The following is a 22,632-nucleotide window of genomic DNA, read 5'->3' as shown; positions in this document are numbered from 1 at the left end:
AGATCAGAAAGAAGGAACACAATCACAATTTATTCGGGAAAGTACCTGGAAATAAATGTTGTTCTTACAAAAAAAATGAGTCAAGTTATTACTTGTGTTATGTTCCTTGTGATGTACTCTGCTACATGTTGGAACTCATATTAACATGTGTGTAAGCGTGGAATTGTTACATCGGGAATCTGTCCACCAAACTTGGGGATCTGCACAGAATTTGGAACAAAGCCTTTTATTTAATCCCTGGGGGTAGCAGGCTCTTATTCTATCAGCCATGACTGGATAGAAGTCCCAAGTAATTCACAATTGTATGTTTGAGCATCGCCTGGCAGGAACAGCAAATAGGTTGTAGCGAAGTATGCTATATTGATAATAGCATTGCATAACAAATAACAATGGGCTAGTCAGAAGCAAAGTTTGATTTATCGGCTTAAATGCTATTTAGGTCTGACTTGGAAAATCCAACAAGATAAGTTTATAGATAACCAGCAGATGTACCTGGCATTGCCCAGTATTAAACATAATGTTAATTTCCTTTAAAAAAATGAAATAAAAAAAAATGAAAAGAAACATATGCACGCAAGTATTATGTTTTTTTTTTTTTTCTAAACAGCTCACTTCTTTATTCATTTATTGCGGACTATTATCCTCATCTTTTAGTAGTTGTTTCATAACGTTTCGACCAACTACTCCTCTGACCTTCGTCAGGTGGTAACCGCGACGGGAATAGTTGGCCAAAACATCATGAAACAACAACTAAGAAAAATGAGGATAATAGTCCGCAATAAATGAATAAATAATACTCATCCCAATAAACATTCCAATTAATTAAATAATATAGATCACTTCTTGTAAAGTAAAAAAAAAAAAAAAAAAAAATACTCGAGCTGAGATCGAAACAAAAACCTGAAGACAGTGAATCAAGTACGATAACCATTAGGCCCGCTTGCCATGACTTTTAAAAAGCGTTTTCAAACCTACTTATTTTTAACATAAGGAAGCTGTCATGTGAACGATTCACACATTCCAGTTGTGAAACAGTTGACAAACAGATAAAAATCCGATTGTCCCCAAGTACCAATTTTGACCAATTTTGACCACTTAGCAGCCCTTTTTTCTGGATGAAAACCGATTAAAAAGTTTTCTACATGTCTGAATACTCTATATATCAAATTTCAAGTCTGGAGATCGGGTCCTGGATATGGCCTTAAACTATATAATCGATGGTGAGACCCCAGCTTGCGGGCTTTGGGGAGTGTGGAGCCACCCTTTAATTGTCATTGCTCCCAGGTCCACTCTGACCCGGAGTGGTAGTACCTGTTAGGGTCCCAACTATGGGTTAAATAGAAAATGACTTTAGAAAAAAAAAAGATTCTATTAAAAAGTTTTTCTTCAAAATCACTGGATTCGGCATTAAATAACCTGAAAAGGGTTGATTGTAAAAAACTCCTTGCAAAAAAAAAAAATTTGATCATTTAACTTGGCAAAAAGATCTTCAGGTATTGGTAGGAAATATTAATATGTATTTAATGTATTATTTTGTTGTATGGAATAATCAGCACAAATGCAGACTTGACCATTTGTTTTCCTGACAAAAGAAACAGCCCAGCTGGAATAGTTTGTTGGTTCAATTATTCTACCCTCTGGAAGCGTTTCAGTTCCTTTTCGACTATGTTGATAGCTGAATAAAACGCAGGATGCTTGAGTTTAAATATTGGCTTGGTATCTGACTTAAGAGTGGCTTTAATCTCTGTGCAACATCCCGGATCCTCTCGTAAAAACATCCCTGAACTTAGATACTTAAGTATCTAAGTAAAATATTCTTCAATGTATTGAACTGATTTGAAGGAAAATGTATTGAAAATAGATTTCAATGAGACAGTGAAAAGATCAAGTTCTTCAATCCAGTCTGACCTGATCAGATTTAGATCTGCATCTGACACATCGCATGTTTCAGTGAATTGTTTATCCTGAAAAGAAACAGCACAATTTAGTTCATCAGTAAGATGAATGTCATTTCTAAATATGCCCTTGGCAATGTTTTTAGTAGATCAGGTTTGTCAATTTTTTCCCATCTTCTGGAAAATAAGGATATCAGATGCTGTGTCAAATTGAAAATGAACTGATATTTTCTTTAAACTGACACTGATATATTTTTTGTAGGATTTGAAATCAGCTCTGAAAGTAGCAGACACTGAATTTGATTTTCTCTGTTCATTTTTTTATAATTTTGGACAACAAGATTTGGAGTATGGCAAAACTTTTCTTCCTCACACACATGGCACTTGTGGTTTTTTAATCAACAAAAACGGGCAAAGTGTTATTCGCTGCAAGACCAGCATATAGACGGTTGAGTTTTCTTTGAGCCTTTAGGTTTGTTGTTAGAATGAATGTGACTAACTTAAGATAGTTGAGAAGGTAATGGGGGTTGTTGTTGGACTAACATAGTAACTTTTCTTAAATTTAACAACCTGTTGGACTGTTGTAAACTTCTGAACTGTAACCTTTTTGTCTATTTCAAGTTTTACTAGCAGTTGGAAATGTATTATCAGATTGTTTGGTGATTGAAGACCTGCTATGAAGATTAAACATTTAAATTGATCTTCTGTAATCATTTGAAAATGAAATCTCTCACATTCATGATTTACACGCCCGGTATTGGTGACAAAATCGTCTGACTGGTTTTTGCCTAGTTTGGAACAGTTGTAAGAGATATTGAAAAGAAATTGTTGTTTTCTGAAAATGTTCATTAGAATTGTAATGTGAAGGTCAAATCAGAAGGTCGTTGGGGCAAAATAAAATTCACAAACCTTTCTTTTTTCTTTGGATCTAATTTCCATACGAGTAAACATTTCTGCCAATCATCGTCTTTGTAAGGAAATTCATGATGAAAAGTGTTTTTTTCTAAATATATTATTTATAACTAGTGAGACCTGTGGAAATTCCACAGGGGACTCATTCATATGTAATATATTGATGTTGGCATTCTGTAGATGTTCAGTGTAAATGAAGATGCTCTGATATTATTGTAGCTTTTTTTGTTAAAACTGCAAAAGTACTTATCCAAGCTAGCAGAGACGCCCGGCGTAGCCAGGTCGTAAAATATGCTTAAATATGATATTTTAATTCTTGCAGATTTCGTATATATGATTATAGAGTCAATTTTCTATCGATTTTTATATATTATAAAGTTGTGATTTCAAAAATAAAAAAAATATATCGATATGACTTGAGTTCATCAGCTTGAATCGAAACTGAATCTCAAACTTATATATATAAACTAAACTATGTTTTATAAATAATATCAGCAATTCTTCATAAATTTTGGTTTCGGTTTCGGTTATAACTTTAGTTCCGTCAGTTATAACCGAAACGAAAATTTATAAAGAATTCTTGATATTATTATTTATAAAAAAATCGATTACTAAGGTGTCATCACCTAAAATTGAAACCTAAACCAAGACTTATGACGAATTCTTGATAAAATTATTTAAGAAAAATAGATTATTGGAGTGCTATTAGCTATAATCGAAACCGAAACCAAAATTATGAAGAATTCTTAGTAAAATTATTTATTACAAGAAACGGAAGTACATGCCAATTAAACGACCCCGATGTAAGCGTGACACAGAAAATAGCACACACGCTATCATATTAATATATAGATCCAACTTTAATCCAATAAGTTTACATGTGGTCTTTTCATCCAGTCTGTGACTGTTACAAAAATGGCACTTGAAAACGAGAACTCCCATGACAGAGTTAAAGTAAGGGAGGTAACTCTGCCTTTTTATAAGAGAGTTATTTCCCTTGGATCAGGTTATATCGTTCTAACAGTCTTGCTTTCATCCTTTTATACTGTTGCTAGTATGCCTTCTATCCTCTCCTTCGACCACTTATCTCATTAACTCCGTTGAACAATATACAAATCATCTCACCTAGAATTATTACTAGCCAACAAGAGAATACACACTCGTACTTCAGGAAATATAAAAATATCAAATTCTCCCTACGTAAAAAGTATAGAAAACGGGATTCAGCCTCTTCTTAGCTTAGCTACAAAAACCAGCAGTGTGGTTCGCCTAGCCTTCACAACTGATGCAAATCTTGTCAGATCCTTCTAGTTGCAGCATCAGGTTTCCAGAACATCAAGAACAAAATAAGTCATATTTATCTGTATAATATTTGTAGTGAAGTAGAAAAAAAAAGAAATTAAAAAAATATATATATATATATAAGAAACAGCTGTTCCTTCCAAAAGGTTGAGCTCTTCAACGTCACAAAAAGAATTCACCGTCGTTTCACTCTCTGCGCTCTTCCCCTGCGCAAAAAAAAAAAGTACCGTTTATATCCTGCCCATTTCTCCACTTATGCAAATTGACTATCAACCAGAGCCATCTAGTTTTCCATTTCTCCAAACAGCCAATTTGCAAAGGGGGACAACTCAAACCACAATATTCATCGTACATCTCTCACTCTCTCTTGACCCTGACAACATGTCTTGATTATGTTGGGACATTTTTATGCCTTCTTTCTTCAGCACTAATATTGACTGTTTGTATATCGTGTCATATTAAGTACTAATGATGGGACGATTTCAATATTTTTCCTGATTCTGATTCTTGTAAAGTCTTTAAATATTTAACTATAGAATTTTTTTTTTTTTTTTTTTTTTTTTTTTTTTTAATTTTTGGATTATGTTAAAAACCTGTGTAAGATATACATATGTTTTCGCAAAGTTAAAATATGCTGTTAGAGAATAAATATTTATCATTAGTATCAGCAATGAAAAAATCGTTTTGGGCATTGGAAATTTTTTTCGATTCTAATAACCCCAAAAGTTCTGATTTTTCTGATTTCGATTAATCATCCCAACACTTTTGGCTAGGAACAAAGTGTAGTATCTGTTCTGGTGCCCAGAGGAGAAGTCTTTCTAGATTGAGGCAGTTTTTATTTTTGTTCCTATCCAGAGTGTCTCTTTTTGGAGAGCTGGATTTTCCCTACATTAAAAACCGACTTTGTGTCTAACTTTGCCCTCGTGGGGAGGCAAGTAAATATGAACCCTTAAATATGATCATGCTTCGTATTTTCACTTTATGTTTGTCTGTGAAAATAAATGTACACACACACGCGCATATATATATATATATATATATCGTCAAGGGTGTGAGTTCCATTCGGAAACGTTGTTTTCATTTGAATAAAATAAAATACGCATCAAGTGCGCTTGAAAGCCAAATCACAACATAATATTAGGAAAATAAACAAATATTTTATTTGTTTGAAATTTATAACATAAATGTATTTCGGAGCTAAACTCCATCCTAAGTATGTTGCTTTCTATAGGGAACTCATACCCTTGACGTTATTCTCGCATTGCCTACGCATTGTACCAACATTTCAAAACAACATACTGAGGATGGAGTTTGGCTCTGAAATATATTTAAATTATAAATTTCAAACAAGTAAAATATTTGTTTATTTTCCTAATATTATGTTGTGATTTGGCTTCAAGCGCACTTGATGCATATTTTATATACATATATATATAAAATGTTTATTAATTGTTATCCTGTTTTTTTTTCTCTCTTCCAATATCATGTTTTTTTTTTTTACACAGTGGTCACCACTTATCAAGGCCCGGAAACCACTCAGGGATAAGGGTTATTGCAAGTACATTACGTTAGTGTGGAGATTTGATGAAGTGTTTACTTAAGGGGGCGGTTCATTAGGAATTTGTTAACGTTGGACTTAAACACATTCAAGTTGTAGTCAGGTGGGAAGCAGGCAGACGGAACAGAGTTCCACAGGCATGCAGTTCTAAGAAAGAAGCTTTGTTCATGGAATCCACGTTTTGATTTAGGCACAGATAAAGAGTGGGGGAAATTTTTCACTGGATTCGGCTAGACGGGTGTTTTTCGTGAAAGATTGGCGAGGGGGGACGAGAGATTGGAGTTCAGACGAGCACCTGCTATGGAAATAACGTTTATAAAATGTTTTATCCACAACAGCGCACAAAATAATGACCATCTGTTCGGAAGAAAACTGAAACATGTAGTCACTGCGAAAACATCAAAATAGAATATCAAATAGTCTAATTCTTCAGCTTTTTCTCCCACCATCTAAAATATTCCGTGTGCAATATTATCAGATTTTTATTATCAATATAATAATTCACAAACGTATTCATGTTTGTATGTACGTTATTGCATTTCACATAGATTTTTAAAAATAATATCTGATCAAATGATGATCGGAGATTAATCTAATAGCCTTAAGACAAAAAATATTCCAATTTCACCCATTTTAAAATGAATTGTTCCCAAATCAAATGTGTCACCCCCCCCCCCATCGACTAACGCAGTACAATTTTAAATAAGTACATTAAAAAAAAAAGTTACATTTGTTTTATTGATGTGAAAAATATTACTGGCGATTATTTGTACAATAAAACGACAATATTTAAATTGCTGCAGTTTTAAATGAAGGAAGTGCCAATCGTTTTATTTATTTAAAGAATATTTAGCTGGAAATAACAATTATTTTTACAGAAGAAGAAAGAGTAAATATTTTTCTTAAAATTATTGATCCCGACAAACATTTGCTACTTCGAAAGCAATATTATTAACAGTAAATTGTACAGATTAATGTAGAAAACACTGTGGAATTTCCACGGGGTTGCGTTTGTTATATAGATTTTATTTATTTTTTAGTCCAGTGTTTAATTAAATTTTTTTTTTTAAAGTTCAAAGTATTTTTTTTTTTTTTTTTTTTTTTTTAAACCTTTTTCTTATTCTGCAAGGGACAGCTTTTTTGGGGGAGGATGGGGGGGGGGAGGCTCACATTCGCCACTGTTATAAATTTTGTAGAGTCAAGAGCAGAGTAAAAAGGGTGTGGAGAAAATAGAGTTGTATTTCTGCTTTATTTATCTTTATTGTTGGCAGTGGCAAATAAGTGGGAGAAGTGAGGAGAGTAGAGAAAACACAGGAATTGATCTCTCAAACGCATTAGTCAGTTGAATCTTTTTTGGACGCCCATGCATCCATCTATAAAAAAAACAAACACTTAGCCTTTACTACCAATGTAACCATGCCCATAAGACGTTATTTGTCGGCTGGTGCATTTCTGCCCAAAGATAACCTTTGCAGGCGTTTGTTTGTTTTTTTTTTTCTTTCCTAGAACTGTGCATTTGTGGGGTTGCTTCCTGACTGACTATACAAGGCGGAACAATAAATTTGTCACCCTAAAGAAAACAACACTACAGCTTCATTTTAAAACTTTTATTGAAAAAAATCAATTCAGGTAACTTGATTATGTAGTAGAGCTGACATCTATTCAATGTAGCCACCTTCAGCCTCAATCACTACCTTAATATGGGTCTGGAACTGGGAGCATGCTTTTTCCACAAGCATCGATGAGTGCTCAGCGAATATTTGGCGGATGGCGGCAATCAGGCTGACTTTGGTGCTGTGTGAGATCATGTTGGTAATGTTCTCAACATATGACCAAACAAAGTAGTCCAGTGGATTCAGGTTGGGGGAGGAAGGGAGCCAGTGAGAGAAGGGTACAAAGTCGTAGCACTTCTTCTGAAGCCAAGCTTGGGTCTCTTTGGACTTGTGTGCCGGCGCCAAGTCCTGCTGCCACACCCAAGGTCTGCCAGCGACTATCTGATCTCACCAGGGGATCACACTCTTCAATACATCCAGGTACACTTTGGTGTTGATTTTCAAGCCGACTTTGATAATGTGAGGTGGCATGATGCGGCCCTCACGTGAAACCACACCAAAGACCATAACTGTGGCCAGAAACTTTGTTGAGCTGTGCCTTCAAGCATTGAACCGTCTGGATTTGCATTTTGAGGGTGCTGGCAATGGTCCTGTTGTAATAACTTGGATTGGTAGAGAGCATGAGTTGTACACTGGTGCATCTCTAATCTCGCTGTTTAACATTGTGTCACTATCAGACATGATAGAAGTCTTCTATCACTCTTGTACACAACTGGCCAACTAGTAGATGGTCTGCAACACAAAATCCCAGTTTTTATCAAACAGAAATGGAATCATGTCAGCTTTTCTAGGGCGAGAATTTTATCGTTCCACCCTGTAGCATGGTCATTTTCAAATATAATGTAAATAAGTTCCTGTTGGCCGTCCTCTTAAATAATTTATCCTTACACAAGTTCCACTATTAGTGATCATGATGTTTCATCATCTACCTGACACTTAATGCCAGGTTTAAGGGGCTGAGTTTGAACCACTTTCTGGAGAATATAAGCACCCCACTCACAAGTAATCATAACAAATAACAGGATCTTTCTGATTCTCTCTCTTCCGATTGAGAAGGTGTGATACAATGGAGGAAAAATGCCTACTTATTATTAATGCATCCAAAACCAATCTTCTTTTCTTGGCTACAGTTGAAATGAACAGTTCTTGTCTTGAAGCACTGATTCAACAAAGTTCTTGAACTGACCTTTAACTGTGACCTGAAATGGAAAACCACCATCACATTCATTACCAAAATCATTACTGAGATCATTCTACCGTTCCAGAAAGTATCTCCAGACACATTCCACTTGTTGCACAAAAGGCAAATACGTCTTAAGGTTGAATACAGCTGCCACATCTGACTATGACTACCCTTTCTTGCCTTGACAAGCAATTACCACCCAAGTAACCCCCCCTCCCAGGTACTACTCCTGTTTTAAATAAAAAAAGTTCCGTTCCATATTCCATACGGATCCCTAAGTTCAACTGAAAGTTTAAGGTTACATTGGTAGAAACATTGTATGAATAATAACACTCAAGGTGTGAAGTAGTTTGAATTATCCAAATTAGAAGTCCTCATCTCAAAAACTCAGAAATATAATGTTCAATCATCTAATATATAAAGTAAAGTCAGTCAGATGATAACCAGTTTGTGCGTGAAAAGTGCAAGACATGGATGAGAGCTCGGATGTGGAGAAAATATATTTCAATTGAGTTTGCTCAGCAGTTTTGTTGCTTTGATGTTATGAGTGGAGCGCAGGGACGAGCAGTTAGGAATGGATGGAGCAAGTTCAGGGAGTTTTTACCATTACTAATTAGCAGAGAATTTACGCAGTCAATCAAGAGAAGAATCTACCAGGCATGTGTATGTGGTGTGATAATGTATGGAAGTGCTCAATATTCTGCATTAGGTAGGGGGGGGAGCTTAGATTTTGTAGTGCTTTGGAAGCCTCTTTAATTTTAAAGGTGTTCAATATCTTTGACAGAGCAGGTGTGTTTAAATGCAGTGTTCTGTCTTTCTTTAAAATTTTGCTGCACAAAAACCATCATCCAAGGTGCTCAATATCCTGCATAGAGCAGGTAGTAGCCCAAAAGTGCTTAATATTCTGGATAGAGCAGATATGTTTGCAGGCCACATTACCTGGGGGGAAAAAAACAATATCAATATATTTTGTTACACTATTTTATACAAGAAAATCTACCCAGTGTTGCTTGGGATAGGAAGTGGTTTATAGTAATCAAAAAATGCTCAATATCCTAAAAGCAGATGTGTTCAAATGCAATTTCATTTCTTCTATTTGTTTTATATGACTCCAGAAAACGCCAAGTAGTTTTGCTAGTCTAATATATAAAGCCCTTGTACCCCCTTGACGTAAATAAGCAGCAAAATCCAACCCCTACACAGTAGAAATCCCTGGATGTAAGAAAGCCTTATACTTTAATAATTTCTTCCCTAGGACTGCTAGACTTTGGAATTCCCTTCCAGGTTCTTGATTCCGACTGTACTGATATGCAGAAGTTCAAGTGTAATGTAAACAGATATCTTGCTACTCAACTCCCTACAGTATTGTTACATGGAAAGGCTGTCACCTTTCCATGTAAATAAGAAGAACATTAGATAAGTGAAAATGAGATTAGGATAAGCCGAGACTCGAACCTTGTAAGCAAAGTTCAGACATTGGAATGTTAGAATTTAGCTATTGTAAAATTCCATATAAAATAGTTAGATATTGTTTATATCGTGAAAAGAATTGATTGTTCGTTCTTTTATGAAAACTGAATTAAACATGTCAGCTAAAAAGAATGAACAATACAAATTAAAAATGTACTGCTAAAAAAAAAATAGGTTAGTTGAGAATTCTTTGTTGCCAAAAGTATGTTTGGAAAACGTGTGCTTAGCCACGTGAGTTGGTCACGTTTTGGAACCACACATCTGACGTCATAGCAAAAAAGGGAATTCTCAATATAGAATTAGTCAGATTAGGGCAGTCGGGCAGTCAAGTTCGAACAATCAGCAGAGTCGGTCGGAAAGAGCTGACATGGTCCCTTTAGAGGCGAAGGGGTAGAAGGTTAACCACGTAGATACAAATGTGAATTCCTGATGTCATCATCATTTGACCGGTCCAATGAAATAAAGAATCACCATCGATATTTGTAATTGTTTGTCTTCGTGTTATCATTCCACAAATTGAAGGTAATGTATTAATCATCTTAATATGAACTTTATGTAACTCTTACAAGAAATGTATCTCTCCTCCTCTCTAAAATGTGTTACAAGAAATATAAAAACTGAATCTATCACCCTCACTATATGTGTTAAGAAGAAACATCCCAGAACTGTATAAATATCTCTCCCCCTCATCATTGTTATATATATGTCCCTGCCGTCTCTCTTCAATATGAATGTCCCCATCATATCTCTTAATATGAACTCAGCGTCATCCTTTCAATATTAACCCCCACAATACAACAGTATCCCTGCAAATTATGTCCCAGATAGTAGCCTCTTATATTAAAGTGGCACTGTGCCTTGTTTGGGGTGAAAATGCAATAAATAATAAAAAAAGTAAAGTGAGTTTGTGTGTAAGAAGTGTAAGACATAGATAAGAACTCGGATTTGAAGAATGTATATATGTTGTGTAACGTGTACCAACACAGCATACAGTGAGAAAGGTGTATGTTGTATAATGTATACCATAGCACCATATGTCGATATGTTGTATAATGTATATCATAGCACCATATGTCGATATGTTGTGTAATGTATAGCATAGCAACATATGTCGATATGTTGTGTAATGTAGCACCATATGTCGATATGTTGTGTAATAGGGTACCAACATCATACAGCGATGTGTACTTGTGTTGAAGGGTTCATCCTGATGTACATACGTGTCACTAAATGTCTATGGTGGTTCTTCATTATCTGAACCCTAAGTTGTGTTGTTGCTATGATCATCTAAATGTGTGTGTGTGTGTGTGTGTGTGAGATACAGGTATTTTGGACATACCTTATTTTCATGCGTCGTTGATCTTGTCCACCTGGAATTCATCTTGTTCTTGGAGGGGGAGGCTGAAACCTGTTTGAACAAATATTCATTCACTTCCGAGAACACCGATTGTATTTTACATAGTTTTTATTCACTTTCCAGATATCGATCGCAGAAGAATGGGAAGTGAATATCTTTACTTGAGTGGTTAATTCTAGGTCTCCATTCTAAGACATGTCAGCTCCCTCTCTGGTGAAGGGAGGGGTGGATGACCTGTTAAACCGTCCGCTCTGCTCAACATCCAAATTCCAACTCCATGTAATCTCGAGTTAACCTGATCACGTGGTAACATACACGTAGTCCTGTCAGCTGACCAGATACTTCCGGTAAACTTGTCTATGATGTGATTTTATTATATTTTGACAGTTTTTATCAACATTCTTCATATTCATCTCTTGTTTATCTCTCCAGTTAGATAGATCCAGATGGATAGATACAGAAATAGATAGATAACTAGACTGAGAGATACATCAATAATTCACATAGATATGATAGATTGACAAACAGATAAATAACTTACAAATACTTTGTGTTCGACCTACTACATAACATATTTTGATGGCAAGACTATCGAGGTTGTTCGGAAATTTGGAACACAGTGAGGAGCTGATGCGATTACAAGAATCAGGAAAGTTCTGTTATTACTAACCAGTAGAACCATACTAGTGTCAAGTAAGGGAAGAGTGTATAAGGCATGTGTACATTGTGTGATGATATTGTGCGGAGAGATATAATATGAAGCTGATATAATGGATGTGTAATGAAAGTCTTAAAGACAAGCTTTGATTAGACTAGCCTGGGTGCCTGGCATTGTCAGGATGTTTGCAGGTGTGTGTTGAGCAAAAAAAAAAACAAAAAAAAAAAACAAAAACAAAAGTGGTAGTAGGCAAGCAGACTTGAACCCGTACCACGAAGGAGGAAAAGAACGTGAAAAAAAAAAACAAAAAATTTAACGTCTTTACCGTTGCGTCCATTGCCAAACTGGAAGTGGTGGAGGTTTAAATTAAGGCTAGTCAATCAAAAAGAGGAGATGACTTTAAAAAATATTGGCGAAAAAAAGCGACCCCTCCCTTGAGTTAAGGGTGAAGGAATTAATGCTTTTAGCCAATTTTTCAATATTTGTCGTCTGAAGAGTCGAGCTTCAAAACGATACCTATCTTGCGAAAAGCAGTTGCCTCTGTCAAAAGTTTTAGGCAGGCATACAAACATACATACATACCTATATACATTTAAACAGACAGGGGAGATTTATGTTAGAGATGACCCCAGATGGAGGTTTAAATCTGGACAGTATAGGGAGATAGGCACAGAACGGGATTTTGATGGTCATGTTGAAAGAATGGATGAGCATTCTTTGGTTATTAGATGTAAAATAGTTGAGGTAATAGGGTCAGTTGATAGAGGAAAGCCAAGGAAAACACTGGAGAAAGTAATAGGGATTGACTGGAGTGAAAGAGGGATGAATAAAGACCTGGTCAGAGGTTAGTTTAAAAGTCAAATTGTAAAAGCTGTCCAACGCATGTCTGAATATAAAATGAACGCGTGATGAGCCTCTTTATCATCAATAAGTTTCTTCTTATGGAATTAACATTTGATTTTGGTTTGTCAGTTTTTCTTGTGGATTCTTACAGTATGTCGTTGAGAAGAATGAAATCTAATTCGATCTGATTTTTTTTCCACAATATACTTTTGTCCAGTTTGCAAATTTTTTCAAATGCACGTCATCTGAAAAACAAGGTATGTGTTCATCTATACAGAGTTACTTTCCTGATTCGAACAAATCTTTTTTTGAAAAATAAAATATAAAAATAAAATATAAAGCTTCTTCATTATTCCTACAAAATTAATCTTTTATTCTGGCTTCTTTTTTTCTTTTAGCAGATCATTGCAGCATGTTTTTATGGAGAATAAGATCTAATTTGATTTAGTTTTTACTGGAAAATACTTTGTCCAATATGAATTCTTTCAAAATGGCTGTAATCTTTGAAAAAAAAAAAAAAAAAAAAAAAAAAAAAATGTAACTTCATATTTATCCATACAGAGTTACATTTCTTTGATTGGTGCAAAAAAAAAAAAAAAATAAATAAATAGATAAAAATAACCATGGTTAAAAAAAGAAACCAAAATAAACTACAAGTAAATATACGGCCAAGGAATAGACAAAAATAAAATAAAATAACAAACAAAAGGAATGATTAAAGAAGACCCATACAAAAAGTAATCAGGTAGGGTTTATTTTAATCTTTATTATTTTAATAATAACAGAAAAAATATAAAAGAAAATATTTAAATAATTTACAGATAAGGCAACTGAGAGGTTCAAACCAAATGTTGGTGCGCTAGGTGACTCATCAAATGTCTTGTATGTAATTATTTATTACTAATATAAAGATAAAGTGCTGTTCAAATGTCTCGCTTAAGAAACGACTTATGTCTATATTGCTTGGATTTCAAATTACTAATATATATATATATATAATGTGAAAATGCCAAGATGGTGAAAATCTAAACACTTCCTATAGAAGAGTTCTTAGTGGTTGTTCAAAATTCTCTCTTATTAAAAAAAAACTAACAAAATTACAGAAAAATCTTTATAATGCATGTATCCATGACAGAACAAAAAGATCATATTCCAAAAATCAGTAAATTGATCAAATAGTCTTACTTTTTAAATAAGAAAATTAAATTTTATGAGTAACCAAAGAGCGACAGTTTTGTCCACCATTTTGAAAAAGCAACAACAAAAAAACAAAAGGAGATAACTTAATACAATTCAAACTTTTAAGATTTATGTTGTAATTACTACAAATACCCATAAATTGCTTTAAAATGATTTTCTTTAGAAAAATCAAATTACTTGATCAATTTACATAATTTTTGGAATATGATATTTTTGTTTCATCAAGAAGACATACATTAGACAGATTTTTCCTTATTTTTGTTGCTTTTTTTTTAATATAAGAGGAATTCTGGAGAAGAACCAAGTTGTTATATTTATAATATTCAAGAAATAAACTTCACACTTAAAAATAAAGGCTTCACTGTCATAAATGATCAGGCATTTCGATTGTAGAAGGCACTTCTACGTGTTTTTAGAGAATGTTATTTTTTTAAGTTATAAATTGGTCATTTCGAGCTTGAATCCTTTAAATATTTAGAGTCAGAGGAAAGAAGGTTTTAATTGATTAATATATGCAGCAAAATTAATTTGGAGTGTGTATGTGAATTTAGAATGTGTTGTGTATAGGTATGTGTGTGTGAAAAATCTGTGTATAGGAGAAAGGTTTTAATTGATTAATATGTGCAGCAAAATTAATCTGGTGTGTGTGGATTTGGGATGTGGTGGATATGTGTGTGTGAATTTGGGATGTAGTGTATGTAGGTATGTGTGTGTGGATGTGGTATGTGTGTGTGGATGTGGTATGTGTGTGAAAAATCTGTATATTTTATTATAGTTACTGGTCAAATATTTAAAGGAAGGAAAAGAAAAAGAGGGGAAGTATAGACTATTTTAAGAAATAAAAGGGATGCTGCTGTTTGTGTTGTCCTAAAAAAATGACATGAGGATCATCCAGCTACTGTACTGACCCCCCAATCCCAAGAGGAAGGGCTATCGACTTGCTCCTACTTCATAGAGCACATTTCAGTAACCCTCATTGTTCCATTTCACCGTGAAGTCTGGATATTTCTTGCCAACCATGGCAGCAGTGATGGCATGTTCAGCTTGTCCATAATTCTGGAGAATATAAAAAAAACAACAGATACATTAATTTTAGGTATATATATATATAAGCAAACAGTTAAAATATGTTAAAAAACACTTTGAAATGAGTTAAAAACATATTTAATCTGAAAAGGAAACACTAGATAAATGGATAGTCCTTAATCCGCAGAGTTTCAAAGAAATACTTTCCTTCTCATCAGAGGGTAGGAATTAGCAAAATGCAGGATCGGATTTTGCATGCAGAAGTATTTGATGAAACAACAAGTAAGTCAAAGATCTTACTTGAAAACAAAAAAGTGAAGCAGGTGTGTGCGTGCGTGTGAATGAGGCCTCCAAAATCATACATTGCTAAATGCCACTTATTAAAAATGTTAGAAAATAGATACAAACTTTCAAAACTTTGTAGGCCGTCTATCTCAGGAAATAACAGATATATTCATTTAGGGTTTGTTTTAAAATGAAGTGCCACACCTAAGTTATCACATCATGTTTGTTTCAACAATGATAATTGTGATTTAATGATCATTGAGAATGGTGGCAATGACATTTGTTATTGCCTGTAAACATAGTAATAAACTTTACTAAAGTTAAAGAAACAAGTTCCGCTGCTCCTTAATTATTCAGCACTGATGTTCGTGTCAACATAATCCATAAATGGGTTGCAATAATCTGGATTATCAGATTCTTCACCGACAGGTGCAGTTGTCTGTGAGGTTGTGTTTTCTGCTATGTCTTGATGAAGGGCTTTTTGTTCATCTAGAACACCAGAGATAAGAAACATGTACAGGTGGTACAAAGGCGAGCATGACTTGTATATCAGCCAGTTTTGTTTTTCAGTAGAAGTGGTGTTGGGTATCTGGGAGGCAATAGCACATCACTGATGCAGAACTTGGAAGATCAGTAGATGCAAGTTTGGGGAACATAGTGGCATACATAACACGTTTTCCCTATATTTCCCTTGATACTGTATGATTCAGGGGGTCTCATATTCATTTATAAATAAGGAAAAACACTATATATATACACACACACACACGATATATATATATATATATATATATATGTATTAAGAACACAATACAATGTTAAAAACATAAAAATATACAGATATAATGCATTAATAAAGGTGAATCTGCATAACTTCTTCCACGGTCATATGTCTTAATTTGTTTCAGTTTGTGTCAATCCGTTATGTCTCTGTATTATATTGCCTTCTATAAATTACCTTTATATATACACCACAAAATACTTCAACTCAACTACATTAATCTTTTAATTAATCAGATTATTATCTTTGCTATTATTTTCATGAGCATACACTTTCCATCAAATAATGGTGGAAAAAAAAAAAAAAAAGAAAAGAAATCATTACACTAATAGTCATATAGGTGGAGTGAAAAAGGTACTCCTGCAGTATTTTACCCACCGATTTCACGATCTTAGCCGAGCGTTGATCGACATCCGTCGGAAAACGCCGAAACATGGCGAGCGGTACGATACTCGGTAATCTCCAAAAATATCGTTAGGGCTTACAACATGGCCGCCAGAAGAGTCATGTGATCCGGTTGATCCAAAACATGAATCGTGCAAATGGAAAACGCAGCCTTGAAGGCAAACTTTGACAAACAATCACAATTTGTTTGTATTTAATTTTTTGTTGATATAATGTTGTTATAAAAATAGGCAAACTTTGAGAAACAATCTTAGGTTGTTTTTAGTTAAAACAGTGTTTATAAAAAGTATTTTATTCAGAACAAACAAGTGGTCGACTAGGTGTATCAGAATTTTAGGCAGAATTTTTGACACCCCCAACAAAAAACTGCAAATAAAATATATAAAACTCGTAATTTCTGTTTTTAAAGTGGGTTGTCAATTTTCTTTATGAAATATACTTCCAAAATAAACTATTACAGTCGTTTAAAACATAATAGAAGTATTATTTTTTATTTTTTACAATGTTTACAAAATGTCTACGCACGTGAAAGAGTCGGCCCAAATAAATTTTGTGAGCTAATTTGTTGTATCGCCTCCATCTATTCTGTCTAAATTTATAAAATGAAAATTAAAAATATAAACTGTTTTTTTTTTTTACATCATATTTTTATAACATTACATCTTAAAAAAAATGAACACCTTGTTTTAAATACCATTTTTATGAAAAACTCTGAATAAAATATTTTTTATAAACACTGTTTTTTAAAACAAACAAACTGTGATTGTTTCTCAACAAAAAATTAAATGACCGTTCTAAATAAATTATTTATTATTATGATATTGAAAAACTGTTTTTGTACTTAATTATTATGCTTGTTTGTCAAAGTTTGCTTTAAATTTGCGTTTTCCGGTTTCGTAATACGGCGATTCATGTTTTGGATCAACCAGATCACGTGACTCTTCTGACGGCCATGTTGTAAGCCCTAACGGTATTTTTGGAGATTACCCGATACTCTATCAGCCAATCAGGGCGCTTCAAACGAACGCGCAGCAGACGAATAATTTTCATTGAAATTACACACATAGCGTTTCATTTCAGTTATTTTATTGTTCAAAGTAAAAATACACAGCCTTTCATTTCAGCTATTTAATTTAGCGATAAAAAAAAAAAATGGGAGCTGTTGGAAACATATTTATGCGAATTTATGTGGACACAAAAATTTGGACAACCCTTTTGTCTCCATAATAAATCAAATCGCGGAAGGCTACCCGGTTGGGAAGGAGCTTCTTTCCACATCCTCTGAAAACCCTTAGCTCCCTACTTTGCCTCTACAGTCAGTAGAAAATCTTCCAGTCGGAACTAAAGATAAACAGTAATTGTTGTCCCCCCCCTACAAACATTACTGAAAAAAAACAAAAAAAAAACATTGTTGTTACTGTTTAATAACGTTTTGTTAAAAACAAACAACAAAAAAAAAAAACATTGAAGTGTTTATTACTGTTGCTTACCCCCCCCCCCAAAAAAAAAGCTATCGGAAAACAAAATGAACCAAAAAAAAAAAAATATTCAACAAAATAAATTTATTTTACTTTAAAAAAACTTACGGTAAGTGTTTGTGATTTATTTTATCCAAATTTTTTGTATTAATTTTATCCATTTTGTTGTGTGTGTGTAATATCTTTTCCTTGTAATGTTGTTGCTATTCACATACTTTTAGCGTTCTTGCACCGTAGCTCCGAATTCTCGGCTTTCGTCGGCATTAACGCCGAAAGCGTTCGTCAACGCTCGGCTAAGATCGTGAAATCGGTGGGTAAAATACTGCAGGAGTACCGTGAAAAAAATAAAAATAAAATGTATTTGTTTGGTTTAGCATTGCATTTATCTCCCTTTGTTGGCTCTTGATTTTAGAGGATTCCATCAGACTTGTCACTTGCACAATTATTCCTTGATCTACTTTGTGACCCTCATGGTGCAGCTTTTTATCTCTTTAACTATACTGATGTTTTGAGGATTGCAATTAGGAAATATTGGCTTTCTCCCCCCCCCCTCCCCTGCTCCCAAATAGAATTAAATAGTGGCAATGTTATTTTTAATATTATTTCTAGATTTAACGTATGTTTTTACTTTTTTCCCCCATGTGCAACCATTCAAAATTTTAATATTTTATTTGTTTTTCACTTTCTAAAATTTCTATGATCAATATCTTCTTTTCTACAATATCGATAAGTCTAAGTAAGCTACCCATCTCTGCCTTGTATTCTTTTTGTATTTATGTGTTTCTGAAATATAATATATATATATATATATATATTTTTTTTTTTTTTTTTTTTCTTTTCAGTTTTATGTTTGTTGATGATCAATAAACCATGTCTAAAATGTGCCATGCCTCAAAGTTTGGATTGTCAATAAGAGTTTAAATACTTGAATGAGGAAATATGCAGACAAGGACAATAAAAAAGAAGTTCATGAAATAATCTTGAATTTTTTATTTTGTTATTTGAAATAATTAAAACAAGCCGAGCATGCAAAAAATCCGTTCTGGCAGAGATTTACTTTCACCATGACTAATGTTTGTGCAAATTTTTTTTTAAATCTAAGGCATGGTTATTGAGAAAAGTGCATGCAAATGAATGGGAGTGAATTACTAAGTCCAATCCCTCTGTTGTTGGGGGATCAATAAAAAGAGTGAATTTAATCCAAAGAAATTATTTTGTTCAAAATTAGTACTTAGGTTTAGTATGTAGTATTTAAAAAACATTTTTTTTTATTTCCCATGAAATATAAATATTTCAGTTTATTTTAATTAGTTAAAATTTCCAGTGTTGTCCTTGGTTTATTTAGTTGCCTCCTTCATGACCCTCATAGTACAGTTTTCTATTTCTTTAAACATCTCAACCATTTGAGCATTGCCGGTAAGAATTATTGCCTTTCTTCTAAAAATATAATTAAATAAGACTTCTATTATTTTTTAGTATTATTTATTTTATCTAATTGACTTTGTTTACCACTTCCCCATCTGTTAGCCTTTTTTCTTATATGTTTGTAACTTGCTAATCTCCTAACATAACTTTATTTTTATGCTCAACACTTTTCTATTCTGTAAGTTTATTAAGTTTACGGCTCTCTCTCTAGATTTTAGTAAACTCCTTGTCTCTGCCTTGTCTTCATTTTGTATTTATGTGTTTCTAAAACAAAGTGATGATCAAACTGTGTTTAAAATATGCGATGCCTCAGAGACTTGATTGCCAATAAGAGTTTATGATAGCTGTCCGAGGTTGGCATGATACTATGAAACATATACATCCCGGGGAGAGAGTAGCATTCGTGACGGGCATGTGCAGAAGTTCCAGAGAACAGTATGTACATGATTTCACTGAGCACCCCTTGGAGTACTAGAATGCACTTGACCAAGAGATATATAAAGACGACACTCGAGTCATTTGGCAATAACTTCACAGATTGCTCTTGGATCGTGTCAACGTTTGTAATCATTAACACTTTTCTTAGAGTCCATGTTGGGTCATACTAGCATTGTTGTTTGAATCCGTGTTGGGCCATATCAGCATTGCTGTGGGGTTCGTGTCGAGTCAAGAGTTCTCTTGCTTTTATTGTCAACTGACACAATTGTCTCCATCTCTACTGTTACAGTCGCCAGTAATATCAAGTGTGTTTTTAATTTTGAATAAATTGAAATCATTATGTGGCAATTTTATTTTTTGTGTTCAGGGGTTGTCCGTTGTCTTTAAAGACAGGAGGCCAATGACAAGAGACTTCCATCCAAACCAACAATTTAGACATTGGAAAAAAAAAAAAAAAAAAAAAAAAAAAAGAATAAGAAAGTTATCTGACCTGAGAATATCCAAAAATATGTATGTTCTTCTTAGAGTTCTCAAAAAGAATGCGTCCACCACCAACACATTCACAATCTAAATTGTTCTTCTCAATTTTGGGACAAATTTCATCAAAGATGTCAGCTGAAATTAGAAAAAAATTTTTTTTTTTTAATAAAGAATAGATTGGATTCAAAGATTATTTTATAGTTTGTGTTTTTAGTGTGATTAGTGTTGTGGCATATCAACCCTGTTTAAATTATTTAACAACAAGACAACATCTGCTGTCTTCCTCTCTATAACATGCTGGAGGCCCTAGGACCAATAATTGGCTTAAAAAAAAAAAAAAAAAAAAAAAAAAAAAAAAAAAAAGACCTCCATATTTTCTTTCTTTTATTCTTATAAAAAGGTACCTGTAAAAAGTATTACACTGTCAACTGAATTTTATTTTTTTTTTTAACTTAATTTTACTGAAATTTAAGGTACAGGCAAATAACTGCAGATTTTCCAAATTTGAGAATCATTTTAAACAGTGCCCTCCCCCTCAACAAATGGCGGTTTAACTCTATAAACTATAAAATCTTCAAGCCAATAACTAAACTCTACTTTCACATAATTTTCTCTTCATTCCATATATTATTTGGATTATTCGAATTACTGTATTCACTGTTATTCACACAATATTTCAGTCAATGTAACCTCTGATCATTTTCAGGTGTATCTTGTCGAACTCTGGAATATTTCTGTTGAACTCGTAAGGAACTGTGGCATAATATATAAAGTACTTGGTAAAATTCAGTCGCAAGTTACACTCTTCTGGAGGTTGAAGATTCAATCCTCAGTGCAGATGACATTAAAAAACACAGTTGTGAATTACTTAGGACTTCTTCACAGTCATTGTTGACGGAAGAAGAGCATGCTATTCCCTTGGATTAAATAAAGGGTTCCATTCGAAATTCCAAGCAGATTCTGGAATTCAATAAAAACATTCCCAAGTTTGACAAAATACACCTAAAGAATGTCAAAGGTTACATCGACTGAAACGTTGTGTGAATAACACTTTAGATGAGAACAGTAGTTCGAATGATCCAAATAATACAAATCATTAATAATCATCTCAAAAATTCAGAAACATGATATCCATTTTGTTTCCTTTAAGGAAGATTAAATTTGGACAGTATTGGGCGATGTGTGCAGAACAGGAGACTTTGATAGTATGGTCACGTTAAAAGAATGTACGAGTGTTCTTGGTTTAGTAGATGTGGAATAGTTAAGAGAGTCAATTCAGGTCACAGAGGAAAGCCAAGGAAAACATGGAAGGAAGCGATAAAAATCGACTTTAGAGAAAGAGGGAAAAATAAAGACCAGGTCAGAGATAAGCTTGTTTGTAAGTCAATTTCTTGAAGCTGTTCAACACATGCCATAATATGAAACAGACATTAAACTAAATATCATGATGAATGTCCAACACCCTTCCTCTTATTAAAGGATACAAATGTGTCTGTCTTATGATTCCATTCTGGGATGAGTACGTTTATCTTTAATCTCTGGTGCTTCCTTGTAAAACGTTCACAGCAAGAACTCTTCTTCCTAACACAACAGAAAAGGACTTTTTCTCTTTACCTATGTCTACTGGCAGGTGAAATTTGTAATGACTTCCCCACTGTGAAACACATTGCTGCAGGACTGCTTCCTTGTTGATGATTACAACTAGGTTCTCACCAACTAGAATGGCAACAAATTGTCATGGACTGCCTCAAAAAGTAATCAACTACGGTCATACAGCTGATTAATGTTAATACTCCCATAGTATTCCTAATTTTCCGGTTGATAATCATTCTCATTAACCTTTATCCTCAAGTGGCTCTTGGCCTTGATAAGTCCCCCCCCCCCGTGAAAAATAAATAAACAAATATACTGAGTGGCTTAACAGTTACCTTGCTGAAATATGAAAGGCCACCTCGAATATTTCTGAATATGGATTCAAAAATTTTTATTTCTATTTTATGCAGACATGACTAGTGTTTTATTTGCAGTTTTGGAAATTATAAAAGAAAACGTTCTTTGAACGAGAAAAAAAAATTTAAACGTGATAAAATTAATGTAGAGTGTTGCAATATTTTTTGGCATCCTGTTAGGGTACAAGCTAGTGATGAGACGATCCCAATATTTTTCCTGATTCCGATACAATTACCAATTCTGTGATAAATTCTTGATTCTGATTCTTTATAAATCTGTAATTATTTAACTATAAGATTGTTATTTCCTCTGATTTTCGTAAAAACACACAGAAATTTTCCTAAACATCAAAATACCCCTGTAGAGGATGATC

At 33.7% G+C, this 22,632-nt stretch overlaps 1 protein-coding gene across 1 annotated transcript in view; it reads right to left on the bottom strand.

The window, feature by feature from the left end:
• Positions 1-14,184: 14,184 nt before the first annotated feature.
• LOC145286172 (14 kDa phosphohistidine phosphatase-like) overlaps positions 14,185-22,632 on the bottom strand; it is a 159,288-nt gene continuing 150,840 nt past the window's right edge. Inside the window, exons 2-3 of the mRNA XM_080134957.1 lie at positions 20,320-20,444; positions 14,185-15,047 (exon numbers count right to left, since the gene is read on the bottom strand). Of these exons, the coding sequence (XP_079991083.1) occupies positions 14,955-15,047; positions 20,320-20,444 (218 nt within the window). The 3' untranslated portion in view covers positions 14,185-14,954. The remainder of the gene's footprint in view (positions 15,048-20,319; positions 20,445-22,632) is intronic.

Source organism: Euprymna scolopes, chromosome 10, assembly GCF_053919585.1.
Source record: "Euprymna scolopes isolate OS-2025 chromosome 10, ASM5391958v1, whole genome shotgun sequence".
NCBI lineage: Eukaryota > Metazoa > Mollusca > Cephalopoda > Sepiida > Sepiolidae > Euprymna > Euprymna scolopes.
The sequence above is the reverse complement of the archived record's forward strand: the minus strand, read 5'-3'. Positions and strand labels throughout refer to the sequence as shown.